We start from the raw sequence: 13,830 nt of genomic DNA on the forward strand, positions 1-13,830 counted from the left end.
TACACCCTCCACCTCTAATTCCCTGGCTGTTTCTCCCAACCCTGTTGTTTCCTACCCCCACTATTCCTACCATTCCTTACCCTCTCTTTCCCATACACCTCATGTCTTCCACCCCTTACCCCATCTGCCACTCTCTCAATCCCCTCAGGCCCCTCTCTTCCTGCCCTCTTTTAACCCTCCAGCTCTCTTACCCTGCCTCCTATTTCCACCTGTTTTTCTACCGCCCTTTCACTCCTTTCCCGTTCCTTTTCATATACTCTTTTAGCCCAATAATTTCATATTTAGGAATTTATATAAATAAAATTTAACACAAGTGTGTGAGAGATGTGTGTATAAAGATAATCACTGGAGCGTTGTTCATAATAGTGAAAACGTGGAAATAAATGTCCATGAACAAGAGATCACCAATGCCCTTTTCATTCCATTCATATAAAACCATTCTCTGTTCTCTTAACACACCATGAATTTGTTTGCCGACATATCTTTGCTTAAGCTATTGTCTCAGCCTGGAATGCTTGTTTATGTCATCTCTACCCACCCCATCTAAAATCCTGATTTGAGTCCAAGCTCAACTGTTTTCCCATCACTGAAATCTTCCCCTGCTTCTCTACTTGCTTCCCTCCATTGGTCCGTGGTTTGAACTCTCTTGTGGTATAGATCATATGCCATAGATTCAAGTTAGATGTGTCTACCCATGAAACTGGAATTTTCATGAGCATAGGGACATGTCCTCATTTAGTTGTCCTGTTCATTCATTCAACAGATTTTTGAAAGTGTATATTGTGCCGAGTACACAATGGTTAATAAAGCAAACCCATGTCTGCTTACGTGCAACTCACATTTTAGTGGAGCTGACAGGAACCAAACAAGAGTGCAGAGAAAGTAATACTTGTGGTGAAGAAGCAAGGAAAAGAGAATAATGAGGGTAGCATCCTTTGGTGAGAGGGGTAAGGGAGACCCTCTCTGAGGAGAGGACATTTAAACTGAAAAATGAAAATGACCCAGACATGTCAAGAGTAGGGGGAAGAGCATTCCAGGCCAAAAGAACAGCATGTGCCAAGGCCCTGAGGTGGGAACAAGTAGGGCATGTTCAAGGAAAAGAAAGAAAATGAAGTTGAAGAGAAAGACAGGAGCAAAGTTATACAAGGGCTAGAAATCTGTGGTCAGAAGTTTAATTCTAAATGCATTGAAGGGTTTGGAGCAAAGGAGTAACACGAGTCAATTGCGTTTTGAGACCCCTGTTCCTCCTGTGTAGACAGTGGATTGGAAAGAGCAAGGGTGCAGGTGGAGAGGCCAGATGGGAGACTGTCATCCAGGTGAGGGATGATGATGATCTGCCCAAAGGCGTGGATGTGGAGCTACAGTTGGCATGCCTTGCTGATGGACTAGATGTGGGGAAACAGAAAGAGAAATGAAGGCTGACATCTAGGTTTCATGGCACTCACTGAAACGGTCAAGACTTGAGGAGGACAGTGGATTTGGGATTAAAAAAATAAGATCTACATTTTAAAATTTATAACATGTTAAATTTGAGATGACTGTGAAATACCAAAGTCCCAAGCAATGCTTTGCTCTTTGGGGGATTGGTTAGCAACACAACCTACCCTATCACCCACTAGTATCCCCCTGCTTTGGAAAAGGCCAGTGTGGGATTGCATTGCCAAAGTCCATGTTCACAGCAGTTATTTGTAGTTTAGTGAAAATGTTTAAAGTAAGTATAAGAAACTGACAGTGCTTCTGAAACCATGTTGCTCAGAATATGATAGAAGAGCCTCCTGCAGCACAGTGACCCGGACTTGGCTCAGAAATGCAGATTCTGAGCCCACCTTCATCCTCTTGAAGCTGAAACAGAGGGAGACGTCTGCATATTTAACAAATGCTTCAGGGGGTTCTGAGGCACACTGAAGTCTGAGAACCATTGCTGTGAGGAACAACAATGAACCTAGAAAGCGCCCCTAAAGATACAGGACTGGATGTGGGTGGCGAGACAGAAACAGGCCAGGTGCATGAGAGCCATCTGGGCATCTGTTAAAATGCACATGCTGACTTGGCAGATCGGGGGTGGAGTCTGAGATCCTGCATCTCTCACAAGCTCCTAGGTGATGGTGATGGTGATGCTGCTGGTCCAGGTCCATACTTTGAGGAGCAAGGACCTAGATCAGTGGTTCACAACTGGAGACAATGCCCCCACCCCAGGGGAACATTTGACAATGGCTGGAGACATTTTTTTTTCTTTTTTGGTTTTCACAATAGGTGAGGGGAGAGAATGCTACTACTGTGTAATGGGTAGAGGACAGAGATGCTGTGCAATATCCTGCAGTGTACAGGACAGCCACCACAACAAATAATTATCTGACCCATAATGTCAGTAGTATCACTGTTAAGAAACCCTGGGCTTGATAATAACCAAAGAGTATGGAGCAGGGAACCTTTGTTAGCTAGGACCCAGTGCCTGGTAGGGGTGGACTAGATGAGGGACAGGAAGCATACCCGCGAAGTGAAACTGCAAAGCAGAGGTTCCAAATGAAACATAGCAGTGTGTGTGATGTCTGCTCCATGCCAGAGCAGAAGCCAATAGGGCAGAGCATGGATCAAGTAGAGCTCAAAGGCACATGTGGTGCCTGGTAAGGCAGGTTCCTGTTCTTTTTGTTTGTTTGTTTTTTGTTTTTTGTTTTCATTAAAAATAACCCCTCACATTTGCGTTACACTTTACAGTTTACAAAACATTTTCATATGTGCCATATTATTTCATCCATACAACACTCTAATGAGGTAGAGCAAGGATTATTCTTTCTTGAATTTAGAAACTCAATACCATCAGCCAAAGAAATGTTTGCTGAATTGAACAGAACTGACATTTGCCTCATTATATATAGGTAGTCTCAGACAAGTCAGAGACTTCCTTGGATCAAGTGTAAAATGACAGGGTTGCACGGAATGATTGGTAAGGCTCCTTCCAGTGCTGACCTTCCAGTACTTTTGTGATCTTCGCCAACACACAAATGCTGAGTCTTGGATGACTGCAGACTGGGGTGCTTGGGAGCACTGGCTATGAGATGGGAGATCTTAGGTAAGATGTAGTGGCCTTGATCCAAGCCCTTCTTCCTCTCTACCCACTGGAATCTTGGGGTTAGGTTGGTGAGGCCCCCTTGAGAGACCACAAGTAAGTCTCCCCATCCCTCTCCTCTGAGGTGAGAAGGGGCTGGCACATGGGCTGATGCTCTTTCCTCTCCCCACAGGCTGTCTACAAGGCCTGGCTGTGCTCAGAATACTTCAGCGTGACCCAGCAGGAATGCCAGCGCTGGGTGCCCTGCAAGCAATACTGCCTGGAGGTGCAGACCCGGTGCCCCTTTATACTCCCCGACAATGAGGAAATGGTGTACGGAGGGCTCCCTGGCTTTATCTGTACAGGTAAAGGCAGGGCACTGGGGAAGAGGGAGGAGGCTGGGGGCCCAGGACAGGCATCAGGTCAGAGGAGCTGGGAGCAGGGAGAACAACCGGGGAGTCAGGTGAGAAGAAGGCCAGTGGCTGGACGAATGGGCAGTGAGGTCCCCAGGTGGGGATAGGGCCAACTGGAATAGGGAAAAAGACCAGAGTGTCTTTCTCTGCCCAGGACACTCCCAGGTAGTCATCCCGAAGAAACTGGCTGGGGTCCCCAGGAAAGAAGGACTCAGAAAGGGCAAGTGCCGAGGGCTGGGGGGAAGGAGCCTTAGATGAGGCTACTTGAGCAGCCCCAGCTCTGGAAACTTGCTCCCTAGGTAAGGCATAGCTATCAGCTCTCCGAGCACCCCACCACACCTTCCTTATCCATTGGCAGGGTTGCTGGATACTTCACCAAAGCGTCCGGAAACCAAGTGCTGTGACGTGCAGTGGGTCTCCTGTGAGGCGAAGAAGAAGAAGTTCAAGGAGTCTGAGGCCCCCAAAACCCACCACCAGCAATTCCACCACTCCTATTTCCACCACTACCACCAACAGTACCATCACTACCACCCCCATCATGAACACCCCCACCGTGTCAGCAACAAGCCCGCCCTGCTGCCGGTCTCTGGGGGCTCCCGCCTCAGCCCTAGCAGGATCCGGCTCTGCGTCCTTGTTCTCATGCTCCTCCATACCGTGGTGTCCTTCTCCAGCAACCAGGGTGGTGGGGGATTGGGGCTGGAGACACTGCCTGCCCTAGAGGAGGGCCTGACACGGGAAGAGTGACAGTAGGGAGGGAGGACAGACCTCCACCACACACTGACATCAGCTCCAGCTCCCCCAGGTGGGGGGGAGGGGTTCCTCCCATGGGAGGTATAGGATAAGGTGGGGGCGGGGGGAAATGGGGGAACGACACATCCCCCCCAACCTACCCCCACCCCAAAATCAGCTCCAACAGAATGGCCAGAGGGCCCCAGGGAGCTGCAAAATTCATCCGGGAGAAAAAGGCAGGAGCAGCAGGTGACCCCTCCCAAGCCCCCATCTATGGGGCTTAGCGAAAAAAGGGAGGAAGTGGGGACTGGATATGCCCACCCCTGCCAAAAGCCCTGACCCCAGGGAAGGATGCTGCTCACCCAGCCTTGGCCCTGCAGGGAATGTTGGGGGGCACAGAGGGGAGAAGCTCTTTCCCCCACTCCACATTCCTTTTGTTGCCAAGATCCTTAATTCCCTCCTGCCCACATCCCTACAGGCGACGGCAGACAGTGCAATGGCCCTCCTGCCACTTCAGCACACCTTGCCCCACCTGGGACCATCACACGTGAAGCACCAGGCTGGGAGATGAGGTGCACACAGTTGCAGCTAGGTCGGGGCCCCAGTTAAGCTATGCCCCACCACCCTAGGCAATGAGGGGCAGGAAAGGGGTACAGAATGAATGGTGAAAGAGAGTGAAGATAGAGAACGGGGAGAGGAGAGGAGAAATGTGGACAGAGGGCTTGAAGAGATGGCCGAATAGGCTACTGCCACCCGGCTTTGGGAAGACAGTTGATAAGTGTTGAGGTAGGCTCGAGAACTGCTCCCCAAATCAGTGAGTTGCATGAGGAGCCCTCTGGGGAAAGAGCACAGGAACTGAGTTGCTAGGCCTCAAAACAAAAGGCTGCAGGCACATGGTTAGACTGCCGCTGTCTGAAGGACCATATCTTACAGAAGGTGCACATACTCCCAAGGGCCACTCTTGCCCTGGAGATCTTGGCCTTGGGGTCAAAGATATTTCCATTTCCGATCTCCATGGGGAGGAGGGACTTAAGCCCAAGTGGGTCAGGCCTGGCCCGGGTCCTCATACTCCCCCATCTTGTCCCAGCCCAGGCCTCCATGAAGGAGAACCTGGTGGCATTGCCCCAGAGCTCTCCAGAGATGAGCCTCCCCTATCCCCACCCTGTCCCCGTCCCCAGCCTACCAAAGAGTATTCACACCTTTCCATCCCTGACTCCATGGGTTACTGTCCCAATTGTGAAACACCCAGACTCCTCTTCACCCTGTAGCAGGGTCTTCTGCTCCAGTCACCCCGGCCCCTTGCAAGAGAAAGTCCAGGGACTGCCAAGAAGACCCTTTGACTAAAGATAATGTGCTGTCATCTCTTGGCTGAGAAACTGTTGAGTCAGGCTAGAGGGCTGGACAACAGAAGAGGCATTGAGAGCCCCCTTGGGGGCCATTAGCCTTGCTCTGGTCTGCTGTGTGGGGGTGGGGAGTAGGGGGCATCCCACATTGCCTGGGACATCTGAATGCTGATAAGAATGGACAGGAAAGGGAGCCAGAGCTGTATTCCTGGGACAGGCCAGGGAGCCTTTAGTGCCAGCAGGGCCTGTGTCCTGGGATGCGATGCTAATGAGCGAATGGAAGGGTGGGCCTGGAGCTTCGTGAGAGTGAAACCAAGAAGCGGATGGGGAAGGGAGAGCTGACCTTGGCCAGCTTAGGGATGAGTGGAGAAGGAATCATTCTTGGGCCTCAGCTGGGTCCCAGGCTGATTACATGAGACTGGGGAGTCCTTCCCTGCCAGTTTTCTCATTTCTTACAGCCTATCCCCCAGCCCTACCCCTGTGCCCTGCCCACACACTCCCCTGTTTGGCCCTCAGCACTTCGGGCCTGGTCACATACCCCATCCCTAGTGCTCTTTTCAGCTGGGGAGGGGAAGAGGTGCTGGCTCCTTTCCAGACATGCTTATGTATAAGTAAAGGGGCAGGTGCTTGGGCTCCAGAGAGACCCTAGGTACTGCCTTCTAACTCCTGCATCCTCAGCAGGGGAAAAGGAACTGGGAAGTAAAGGGGAACCATATGGCCCCAGGGAATGGACCCTTGGAGACTCCCATCCTCTCTTCCCCTTCACCAAGTGCCCAGGAGACCCCTGGCTCAGACCAGCCCAAGGCCTTGCCCAGTGGCAGGGGAAAGGGGCACCTCACTCCACCTCAAAGTCATTTGACTGCCCCCATCCACCCCACCACCCTAATCTTCCACCACCTCTCCGGCTGCCCCTGCCCTCCATCACAGGCAGCAGAGCCGGGCAGCTTTCTTATGCCATTTTCTACACTGTGCTTCATGAGTAGGACTTTCTTGCACTAGTTCTTATGACTGAGTCTCCAAACTGGTTTCCTAGTAGTCCCCCATCCCTTCCTCCCTTACCCAGCTATGATTCAGTTGTCTCTGCCCTCCCTCTTACCCTGCCTCTGTGTTTCGGTGAGAGTCTCTGTATGTGTACTGCTTTCTGTTTTGTTGCATTGTGGAGCAGAGGCCTCTCTGCTCTTGTTTAACCCCATAAAGAAATAAATGGTAAGACTTGATGATAACCCTCCCTTCATGGATTTGTTCTGTGGAGTTGAGCTTGTTGCATTAGGAAAGGCTGTGGCTTGGGGAGGGGGTGGGACCGGAGATGTTGACCCTGTGCCCAGCTCTCTGTCAGCTCAAATCTCAGGAAGAAAGGGTAAACTGTAGTAGACCATTCTAGACAAGGACTCACAAAGCCAGCCACCTGCAGGGATCAGGCAGATCACTGTATAGAGTGAAGTAGGCCAGGTTGGGGAAAAGTGCCGACTCCAATTTGAGTGCTGAGAACTGCAGGACATGTGCAAAGGAGGCAGCTGAAGCCCAGGGTTGTCTTGGGGAATGTAGGTCCAGTGTTGCCAATCTTCTCATTCTTCAAGGGAAGTTAGGACTTGGGATTCTAACATGAAGCCCCCTAATTCATAAATGTTGGCTCAAGTATAAAAACCAACAAACCTATCTCCATGAGGGCTCAACAAGTCTGCAGGCTGTATGTGGCCTGGGGATTGCCAGTTCTTGCTTTTGTTGCAGCCTTTGGTTCTAGTCTGCCAGCCTCATCTCTCCTACACCTCTTCACCAGACCCATCTTCCCATCACAGGAGGAAGGTCACTTGGGGACAACTGCTTGAGGGGTGGCAGACAGGGCTCTCCATCACTAATACTGCTTTTCACATAAATGAGGAAAGGAGAGCATGGTCAGGAGAGAGGCTGGTGTCCTGACTGAGCTGCCAAATTACTTTGCCAAGAAAACATGAGCCCACTCCACTTCCCCAAAAGCAGCATAACATGGAGGTCACAGCATGGTCTCTGGAGCCAGACCATATGAGTTCCAAGTCTAGCCAGTGCCATTGTTATGGGATCTTTGGGGTGTCACTTTTCTGGCCAAAAACCTCTGTGGTCAGTGACGCCTTTGCCCAAGTTCTTGTCCTGCATCCAGGAAGAATGAAGTATGCAGACAAGTGGAGGGTGAGCAAGACAAAGAGGAGCTTTACTGAGTGTTAGAACAGCTCAGAGGGGACCCACAGTGGGTAGCTCCTCTGCAGGCAGGTCATCCTGTCATCTCTGCAGCTCTCAGCAGAGAGGAGGCCCTGGAGAGGGTAGCTCCTCTCTGCAGCTGGTAGTCCTGACATCTCTGCAGGTCTCTGAAGCTCTCAGCAGAGCGGGTAGCTCCTCACTGCATCTGATCATCCTGTCATCTGCTCAGCTCTGGCTGAGCCCAGGGCTTTTATGGGCCTCAGAGGGGAGGAAGTGTGCACCGATTGGCCCATGGGCAGCCATGGGCAGGCCCAGAAAAGGCACCACAAGTTCCCACTCCAGTCTGTGGGACTGGCAGCCTGGCCCCCAGCCTTCAGACCCTCCCTGGCCTGAAGGTGGGGCCTCACCAGGGACCCACCCCCTTTCACTGATGAACCTATCTGCCTTCTACTGCTGCTCATGGTGTCCGGGCTTGGCCCGACTTTGCTCCAAGATCAGAGGGGGCACCGGCAGCAGGGAGAAGTCAGGCAGTGGGAGCAGGCACTTCTGAGCCTGCGAGGGTAGGGGAGCCTTCCTGGGCCCCTAAAAGTGCCGAGATGCCCGAGTCTGCAGCTATGGTTGGGCAGCTGCGCTGTGCCTGGGGGAGCAGGGCTCCTGCCTGCTCCATGGAGCAGGAGGCCCAGGTCTGCAGCCATGGTTTGGGCAGCTGTAGCTGTGCCCAGGAGGGCAGGGCTCCTGCCTGCTCTCAGCCCCTCAAGAGCACAGGGATGCTCAGATCTGCAGGCATGACCTGGGCAGCTGCAGCCCCACCTGGAAGGGTGGGTCTCCTGCCTGCTTTGTAAAGTGGGATGCCCAGGCCTAGGGGATAGGGCTCCTGCCTGCTCTGTGGAGTGGGAGGCCTGGACCACACCTTCCTGCTGCAGCCGACATCTTGGCAGTGGCCACTCTAGATGGGCCACTGCTGTCATCATCATCTCCTACTTGTATGAGTTCAGACAAGAGTTCCTTTACTTCCTTGAACCTTGGTGTCCTCATCTATCACAAGGGTTACTGTGAGAATTAGATGGTGTAGTACATGAAGCACTTGGCAAAACAGCTGGCACAAAGGAGCCACTCACATGCTGATTGTTATTATCATTAGTCACTCAGTCTTTCTTCTCTTTCTTTCACCCCCACCTAAGACAGTCACCAAGTTCCATCATTCTTCTTTTGTAAGATGTTCAAATCCTCCCCATACTTTTCGCCCTGACTCCTACTAAGCTGTTTCAGGCCTTCAGTAGCTTTTGCCTGGACTACTGCAATAGCCTATCAACCAATCTCTTGTCCAGTCACTCCATCTCTGATCCATCCTCTACCTAGCACAGTCCCACATGCTTCAGAGGCACTTGCTAGAGATTTTGTGAAACAATTGCTGCCATAGTTGAGTTACCTAGAGGACACAGCTAATCTTCCTAAAGCAAACATTACACCCCTGGAAAACATCAAAAACATCAGATGGCTCCACATTGTCTGTAGAATCAAGTGTAAACTTCTAAGTATCCCATTCAAGGATCTTTGTTTTTTGATCATATCCTACTAGTCTGATCTTCCCCCATAGGTGCTCATATACTCATATCCACTCCCCACTGCCCTACTGGTTAGCCTCTGAATGAGCTCTGCACAGTCTCATCTCCCACCCTTGGCTCGCATTGTCTCTTCTGCCTGGAATGCCCTCTTTCCATCTCTGCCTATCACTGACTTTCCTAGTTTTCAAAGTCCAGCTCAAATGCCACCTCTGCTATGAAGACTTACACATTTCCCCCCTCTCTCAAGCTGGAAAAAATCTCTCCCTCCTCTGTACTTCAATAACACTTTGTCCCTTAATCGTGGTACTGATTACATCCTGCCTGTGTTCAACTTATTCATTCAAAATGTACCTACTGAGCAATTACTATATATCAAACACTGCACTGGGTTCTGGCAAAACAGCAGGAAACAGACACGTTATAAATCCACACAATAACATGACTTTATGCATTGGACAACCATAATACCACCCACCACAACATTAGAGTTTTTGTCTCACTGCATACCCAAGAGGAGGGAGCCAGGTTCTCTTGGCCTTGTGCATAGGAAAGAGAGATGAGGGATTGCAGGTCCCACACTAACCTACTACATACAAAAGCAGAGGAAGCAATACACCCACAGTACTCAGGGACTAAAGGGCGCAATAGCTGTGTCAAGGAAGTAGCTCTACAAGCCATATGTCACAACTTCACTCCTGGACTAAGCTACCATCACCCTGAAGCTGCCTCTCTAAGCGCTCCCTCCCTCGCCCAGGCCCAGGCCCTGGCACTCTCTTCAGGTCAGTCCAACTGCAGACAGTCTGTCTCTTGTAGCCTCAGCATGGGCGAGGAGGAAACATGGCAGTGGCTCACAGCCCTGGCAGCACATCAGAATCACCTGGAGAGTTTTAGTTCCGGCCTTACCAGCAGAGAGTCTGATTTAATTAGTCCGGGGTGGGAGTCCCAGCTTCAGCATTGTTTAGAAAACTTCACAAGTGATTCTAATGTGCAGCCAGGCTTTACAATCACTGGGTGAAGAGAAGGCTTTGGCTACATGAAGTCCTTGTTATTTGAGGATAAGTGGTGCTAGAAAAAGGCCACTTACAATGAATCCACTTGAAATGGGGACCAACATTTCACAGTAGAACAGAAGAAAAGGGAAAAAGGATTTGGATAGGACTTCATCTTGAGAAATAAAATTGGAAACATGGAAAATATTTTAGTTTCCATTTAAAATGTACAAAATGTATAAATGTATAAATAATTGCAAATACGCACTAATTCTTACAATGAACAAAGAATGAGTCAAGCACTGGGGGATAATGTAATTTTCCTGACCAAAGTACATGAGAGGATAATATTGACTTTTGCAGCACAGTCATAAGCAGAGATTTTGTTTTGTTCTTCCAAAATTAGAGAGCTTCTTCAATTATCCCAAGGACCTCTTGTAAAATCCTTTGAGAGTTGAATCATTCTCTTTGAAGCCTTGATCCTGTCATTAGCCAGGTCAATTTTCTCTTCTGCCAGGGGTAACTGGTCTATCTCTGCCAAATTCCCATTTATCAAAGACTTTACATGACATTGGAGAGGGTCTCCAACATCACTTTCATTGACTTCATGAAACCTTGAATCCTTTTCAAGACCTGCAGTTTCACCCAGAGATTTATTGGCATTATGTAATGCTAACAATTAACAAGAGACTGAAAAAGACCTTAGCAAAATGGGTGTAGACAAACAGTATTTGGGTGTTAAATGGGAAGAGGGGTCTATGAGGGACTCAAAATAGTGACTGCTTTATGCTATGACAACCTCACCTTTCTACCCAACTTCATAAAGTCCCTTTTCCTTTTGGGGTTCTTAATATGCCTATCTCTAAAATGAAGGGATAGGATTAGATGTTTTTATAAATATGAAATAAGTTAACCCAAATGAAGTAATCTACATGAAGACATGGAGCCCAGTTGCTAGCACAGAGGAGCAACTCCATAACTCCTGTGTTTTCTTCCCTCCAAAACATACTTAAATTCTTTTAGGTGACACTAAAGGGTGAAGAAGGAAAAAAGGAGATGGAGAAGCCCATTAGAGCAACTAGAAGGAAGTCTCAGAACTTCTGCGCCATGCCCAAGTTTCTATCCAACTGCCATTACCTCCTGTCACATTCACTGTGGCAGATCGCAGAGAAACTAACTGCCTAGGGGTGTAGGATGGGAATCCAAAGCTCACTCAGACATGAAGAAGCTCAAGAAGCTCCTGGGTTGGTTGGGGAGAAAATACATGAACAGAAATTGGTCAAAATACCTCTAGAATCTGACCATTTCTCTCACCTCCATTGTCACCACCTAGTCACCAACTCTCTCATAGACCACTGCAATGGCCTCCTAACTGGTCTCCCTGCTTCCAGTCTTGCACCCCATGCACAGTTCACTCAGAGTATCTCTTAAAAATGCAAACCAGATCATGTCTTTCCCCGGCTAACACCCTCTCCTAGTTTCCCATCTAAATCAAAATAAATTCCAGACTCCTTACTATGGCCCACAGTGCCCTACACTACCTGCCAATTGTCTATCTCTCCAACCTCACCTAGAATATTCCCTTCACTCTCCTACAGCCACCCTGCCTTATTTATTTTCCACTGATATGCTAAGCTTGTTCCTGTCTCAGGTCCTTTGAACATGCCATTTCTCAGCCTGAAATGTTATTCTCCCAGATTTTTGCAACGCTCCTCATGATCAGGTCTGAGCTCAGATATCACTTTCTCAGAAAGGTTTTTCCTGGCTACTCTAGGTATAGTAGTGCCCTTCTCACCGCAGACACTCTATCATACCACCCTGCTTTGTATATGATCTAGCACTTGTAACTATTTGGAACGATCTTGTTTATACTTTGGCTTTCTTGTTTATTGCCTCTTTCTCCATTTGAATGTAAGCTCTGAGCAGACAAGGACCTTGTCTGTCTTATTTATTATCTTCCCAGTGCCTTAGTCAATGCTCACTGAGTGAATGGATGTAGATGCAGAAGTGGTGGGTGGTTCATCTGAGCAGGAATGAGTGGCACAGGATGTGTGGAGTGGGTGGTAAGAGATGAGCTTGAAAGATAGCCTGAGGTAAAAACACAGAAGGCCGTGAAGGTCAGGCCAGGGAATGTGTGGGCTTTATATGGTGACCCATTGGGAGCCATGGAAGATTGTTGAGCTTGAGAGGAATAGCATCAGCTGACCTGGAGTAAGATTTAACTGGTGCCATGTGCCGGATGGACTGGTAGGTGAAGTAAACGGAGGGCGTATCAACCACTCTGTGCCCGCGCTGGTACCCGCTGTCCTCTAGGCCCTCCGCTGTCCCGTTCCACCCAGCTTCCCCCTTCCCCACTCTTCTGGGGCCACAGAAGAGCCCTGACTGCTGTTCCCCGACACCGGCCGCTGGGTGGCGCTGTGGCTCCTCCTACCCAGGCTGGAGGCGCCAGGGAGGCGGAGGCGCAGCCGCCGAACCCGGCCTGGCTCTAGGGTCTGTCCGCGCTGCAGAGCGGGCTCTTCCTCGTCTGTTCCTTTCTCCCACTTCGCGGGCTTCTCCCGCGTTCAGGCCCGTTCCCACCCCCAACCTGGCCCCCGGTAGCCCGCTCTCCTTCGCTTCTGACCTTCCTTCGCTTTCCGACCAGCCGGGCCAGAGGCAGGGGCCTGGGCGGGACGCGGGAGTGTCGCCCTTCTTTTTCAGCCCGTTCAGGCCTCAAGTCTCCCTGGACCCCAACGATAAAACAGAGCTCGCGACCGCAGCCCCGAGCCGGCCCGTCCAGTCCAGCCAGGCCCGGGACTAAAGGAAGCTCAGGGCTGCAAGGGCAGCATTTTCCTGCGGAGGGACCAGAGCAGTTAAGGGGCCAATTCACCGTTTATGTTAATAGTCCTGCCTTTCCTCCCGACCCCTGGAGCAAGAAGCTGATCTGGGACTCCTCCAGTGGCCCTTTCCACCCTCCTGCCGTGTGTCCCAGATTACATCGCCACCACCCCATATATATATTCTATATCCTAAACTGATCCCTCCTTCGTCACTGCTGTTGTCTGCCCAGATCTTCATTACCTCCTGACTGGCATCCTTGCCTCTAGCCTCCTGCCCTTGCAGCCCAGACACCTTCGCACAGAGCCAGGAGCCTCCTGGAGCACTGGCCTGGCATCCTGCCCCTCTAATGGTTCCCATTGTTTGGGAAAATATCGAAAGCTGTTGTTCAGGGCCTTCCACGTTCTGACCTCACCCTTTTGGCCGATTCACTTCAACTCACATCCAGACTCAAAGGCATACCCCTGGTGGGCTGCCCTGAGTAGAAGAGGAATTAGAACAGGAACTGAACAGAGTGGGAGGCTCTGTAAGACTCTGTACAGGGCTCCATAGCATCTATTTGAACAACCTTAATTCATGATCACATTGTCACAAGACTGGAGAGGTGCAGAGAACACAATTCTTGCCTACCCTGGAACACTAGAGCACATCCGTATTTATTCCTCTGGCCCCTCTCTTTTTCCCCTGTTCCCAGGATGTATCCTCTCCTGCCATCTCCTTGTTCCCTCTTCTCCTCTATCTTGTCCCCTCATGACCCGC

The 13,830-nt window shown here is 50.3% G+C and overlaps 2 protein-coding genes across 5 annotated transcripts in view; one reads left to right on the forward strand and one right to left on the reverse strand.

The window, feature by feature from the left end:
* The window catches only part of NALF2 (NALCN channel auxiliary factor 2), a 28,197-nt gene extending 21,443 nt beyond the window's left edge, over nt 1–6,754 (forward strand). The window contains exons 2-3 of the mRNA XM_050776242.1: nt 3,240–3,411; nt 3,818–6,754. Coding sequence (XP_050632199.1) covers nt 3,240–3,411; nt 3,818–4,203 — 558 coding nt within the window. The 3' untranslated portion in view covers nt 4,204–6,754. The remainder of the gene's footprint in view (nt 1–3,239; nt 3,412–3,817) is intronic.
* PJA1 (praja ring finger ubiquitin ligase 1) overlaps nt 1–13,830 on the reverse strand; it is a 1,335,831-nt gene that overhangs the window by 598,391 nt on the left and 723,610 nt on the right. The gene's annotated exons all lie outside the window — the stretch shown is intronic.

This window comes from Macaca thibetana, chromosome X (assembly GCF_024542745.1).
Source record: "Macaca thibetana thibetana isolate TM-01 chromosome X, ASM2454274v1, whole genome shotgun sequence".
In the NCBI taxonomy this organism is placed as follows: domain Eukaryota; kingdom Metazoa; phylum Chordata; class Mammalia; order Primates; family Cercopithecidae; genus Macaca; species Macaca thibetana.